This window comes from Squalius cephalus (genome assembly GCF_949319135.1).
Source record: "Squalius cephalus genome assembly, chromosome: 9".
In the NCBI taxonomy this organism is placed as follows: domain Eukaryota; kingdom Metazoa; phylum Chordata; class Actinopteri; order Cypriniformes; family Leuciscidae; genus Squalius; species Squalius cephalus.
Window position 1 is genome coordinate 39215801 of NC_137130.1, and position 4335 is coordinate 39220135.

Genomic DNA, 4335 nt, shown 5'->3' on the forward strand with positions numbered 1-4335 from the left:
AGTGCTCACTAGTGACACCTAGCTACTGTGCAAATACATAGCAGACAAATTAATTAATTTTGAACCAATGACCTAAGCAGACATTTGTCCATTGCCTGGGTATAAAATAAAATATGTATCTTTCTCTGTCTGAATTTACTTGTGCAGAGACAACTGTCACACACACAATTCATTAATTATTCATAAATTGTTTGGATAGTGACAGTATGAACAGCAAATGTGACACTGTGTTGAGTGCCGTGCTTATGGTGGAGGGAGTGTAATAAAGCAAACTACAACAGAATAGTCTGGGGTGGGAAAAGTTAAGAATTGTTTCTGGGTGGTTTTGTGCAGTGAACTGTTACTAGTTTTAGTGCAGTGTTGTGCTTATGGGACTGGGGAATTTTTTCAAGTGTGTTGGGGTTTAGACAATTCCTCTTCTTGGACAAAACCTCTACAGCCACAGAGGATGCAGGGGAACATAAAAATGCCAGTGCCAGCTGGTATAAATGAGGACACTGATGCTTCTGTTGAGCCCAGACAGGGGAGGATTTCCTCTTTCTTGCTGGCTCCATTACCAGGAAAAAGGAAGAGGTCACAAAAAGCAAACAAATCAAAAAGGGCAATCAAAATCAAAAAGCAGTCCAGTCCAGATCCAAAAATCCAAATCAATCCAAATAATCTTCTTAGCCTTGCCTTGTCTTTTGTGTTTTCTGATTCTTGCCCGTGTTTCCTGGATTCACCCTTAGCCTACCACTTTGGACTCTGTTTGCACCTCGTTTGGATTATTGCTGTTTACCTGGATTACCTCTCTTTGCCTTGCCCCTGTTGGATATTGTTTGCCGATCGTCTACCTGCGCTTGCCCTAAGGATTACTCTGTGTCATGCCTCTGCCATACCTATTTGCTGTTTATTGACCCTGCCTGTATGATGACCATGTTGTGGAATAAAGAATTGCATATCGATCCGCACGTCTCACATCTTGTTCGCCCCGTTACAATGTGAGAATGTCAAGGAATAATTCTGAGTGTAAAATTAGTCTACGTCAAATAATTATTACAATAAGTTAGGCTCCATTGTCTAACAAGCAAATTAAAATGATACACATTTATTATTCACAATATGGAAAGAGGAAATAAAACATAGTTCGTTAAGAGCATGACTCAAACATGCCATTAATGGGCTAAATCATGTCCTCTTTTATTTTATAAGTTATTTTTATCCATTCCGCATCTCCCACATATGTGTGTTTTAGCAAGGCGGTCTGTGTTGCAAGTTGGTGAATGAAGATACTTGCCAGTTTATATGTCACAACTGCTTTATTAATTTATCCAGTGTAAAACCCGGACACCGCCACACAAATGTGGCTTTTTGTTAATGACTGTCCTACTACAGGATTTAACACAGAATAACAGCTCACTACCAGTTACAAATCACACTGTAACAGTCTGTCACAGGCAATTCTCGTTGCATTTTCATAGTTATCCATAGTTATATTTGACTATGTTCTAGCCCGCCATCTAGTGGCGAATTTTTTTTTTTGGCCCGATGCCAAACTTACTTGCCAACTCCTCCTCTAGATTGCTCACAAACTGTCATCTATATGATTTAGATTTCCAGGGTGCTCATTGTTCTACTTTCTGTAGATTATACAGGCCATTCTTTCCATTCTCTCTTTGTCAAACAGGAACACAGAAACCTTCCACAAACTGCAACAAGGACATCTTAACCGGCATACTGTGATCTCTAGAGCAGAGTGCAGAACTGTTTATCACTTCATTTGCCTAGTTAATTAGTTCACTCTTTATTAGTTTGTATCCAGAATTGAAAATACATAATTGATGTTTGTGTTTCTGAACACTGGGTAATAGTGTGAGAGAGTTTCACTTCAGACATTTCATCAAGCAATATTTTTACTGTTCAAAGCGTTTCAAACACATGCAAGTCGTTATTATTAAGCAAGTTATTCTTATTAGCTATACTATTAGCTACATAGATTAGAAAACAATAAAGTTTTAAAGAATAAAGAAACATGCAAAAACACTTAGAAATGTGCATATTCATGAGGTTGATTTTATTCATTTAGAAAAGATGTGGAAATGTGATACCAGCATGTCTCATTTACCTCTCACATAACCAGGTTAACCTTCTGACTGTTTGAAAAACCACATCCCACTCATTTTTCAGTTGGATGCAAGACTTACGCAATAATGTGTTTATTCATTTGATGTATCAGAAACCATGTGGAGGCACAATGGAAAATTCAAATACATTTTAACGGGAGATCAAGAAGGCAGACAGAGGAAAGCACATGTACCCACATCTTCACACATTCAAACCAAGTGTCAGAATCACATTTACACTTACCACATGTGAGAAACCTCAATGTAACTTATGCCTAGGTTCAACATTAAACTTTAACTTGTTATTTAAATGGTGAGATAAAAGACTTAAGGGCACAATTTTCATAAAGTGGATCCATTTCTGTTTCATGAATAAAAAATCTACCTATTACGTAACTTTGCTAACTTGTAATTTGTTGCTTGAAGCCATTTAACAGTAAGTGTGCAGTAAATTTGAAAGGTTTTTTGAGTCTACTGAACTGAATGCGTGTGAGAGATCTGTGTTACGCTGTTTCTGAACTCAACCACAATTCAGTGACATCAGTTAAAACAGGAAAAGTGCAAAAAGTCTGTTGTGCACAAAGGTGGTCTCGCTGAGCCCAATCACAAAACATCACACAGATCCTCATATAATCGACGGAAATGACCTAGATTCAGTGAGATACATACAGTATACTTACAGAGTATTTATGAAACTAGAAATGCTGTTTGATCAGAATAAAGGTTGACATATAAAACAAAGTTATATAAACTTAAACATACCCAAACAAACTTAGAGACTAAACTAAAATCACACACACACACACACACACAGAAACATCACGTCATGACAAAGAAGCTTTTTTTAGGCTTCCATTTGTGCTACTTCATTGTTTCGATGACTTTACAGTTACTCTGAATTGTTTAAAGTTGTAATAATGAAGAATGAGTAGATGTGTGTTTCGACTGGTGTATTTTCCATTCAGCTTTGGTGTTGTTGGTGTCAGAGTCTCGGGAAAGCCAGGTTGTTCTCACTGGGGAGCAGGAGGACCTCGAGAGCTGGGCAGGGGTGGAAGAGGACGCAGGCTTTTGGACGGTCTCTGAGCGTCAGTTTTCTGCATGTACTGAACATCAGGCTGATCGGTGTAGTCGTACTGTGCACCCGGCATTAGAAAGGCGAGTCGAAACTCAGCTTCCTCTGTGGAACAGACAGAGACAGCAGAACGTGAAACGACTGGTGGGTTTGAGAAGTTTCAAAATATTTAAGAATTTGAGAATATTCAGATATTTTACATTAGTTTTCCCTGCTTCATCTATACTTGTTTGCGTGGTTGTGAAACACACCCCGTTATTACCTCAACCAGAGCTACAAATGGCTGTTTTCAGCTGTCCGTCTGTTCTAAGTGTGAAGACAAACACAGTATGTGACAGATGTGTCACGGATATGGTGGCTGTAATCAAGTGCACGACGAAGGAGATGCTATAGGACACTTTATTCCAATACTTGAACAAGAAAATGTATAACCACAACTGAAATAATGCTAGACAAGAGACTGACTGAAACAGAGTATTACAAGACACCGTTTTCAACTAAAAAAGTAAAACTTTTTATGGTTTTGGCCGTTCGTTTACACGACAATGCCGTTTTGGGCGCCTGAAGACACAAACTTTTGAAAACGGGTTTCAAAGTGCAAGTTTTTGAAAATGGTGTCCGTGTAAACAACAACAACAACAAAAGGCGATGACGTCATGTACATGCATATTACGTGTTCAGTCTATATTGTTTAGACTATTGTTATCGCCATCTAATGGCCTGGCAGCAGAATACAGCGCTTTTAGTAATTTTTGCGGAGCCGTGTGAATGGGGATCCCTTTGACAAAGGTGTCGTCTCTACGTGGAAAACTCAAAGGAAAAACTTCTCTGTTTCAAGCATATCGTTGTCATGTAAACGTACCCTTAAATGAATGGACAAACAAGATAATAGACAAGACACACCTGCACTCAAATCAATAGTTAGTAACCATATAGTGACAGACGGGGAGAGAATGGAGAACTGACCTTATTAACAGACAAGAGGATGAACAAAGAAACTCACACATGAACTGAACAGAAAACAGATCAAAACACAATCTCTTACCCTTGGCCTTCCTCTTGTTTCGTCTGCAGCAGCGACAGACACACACGAGGCAGATGATGAACAGAACCAGGAGGAAACTTGCTCCTCCCGTCAGGATCACCAGCATCCACCAGAAA

The 4335-nt window shown here is 38.9% G+C and overlaps 1 protein-coding gene across 1 annotated transcript in view; it reads right to left on the bottom strand.

Annotated features, from left to right (window-relative positions):
- Positions 1–2382: 2382 nt before the first annotated feature.
- LOC307164180 (uncharacterized protein) overlaps positions 2383–4335 on the bottom strand; it is a 3864-nt gene continuing 1911 nt past the window's right edge. Inside the window, exons 5-6 of the mRNA XM_079880651.1 lie at positions 4220–4335; positions 2383–3279 (exon numbers count right to left, since the gene is read on the bottom strand). The exon at positions 4220–4335 is cut by the window's right edge and continues 34 nt beyond it. Of these exons, the coding sequence (XP_079736777.1) occupies positions 3113–3279; positions 4220–4335 (283 nt within the window). The 3' untranslated portion in view covers positions 2383–3112. The remainder of the gene's footprint in view (positions 3280–4219) is intronic.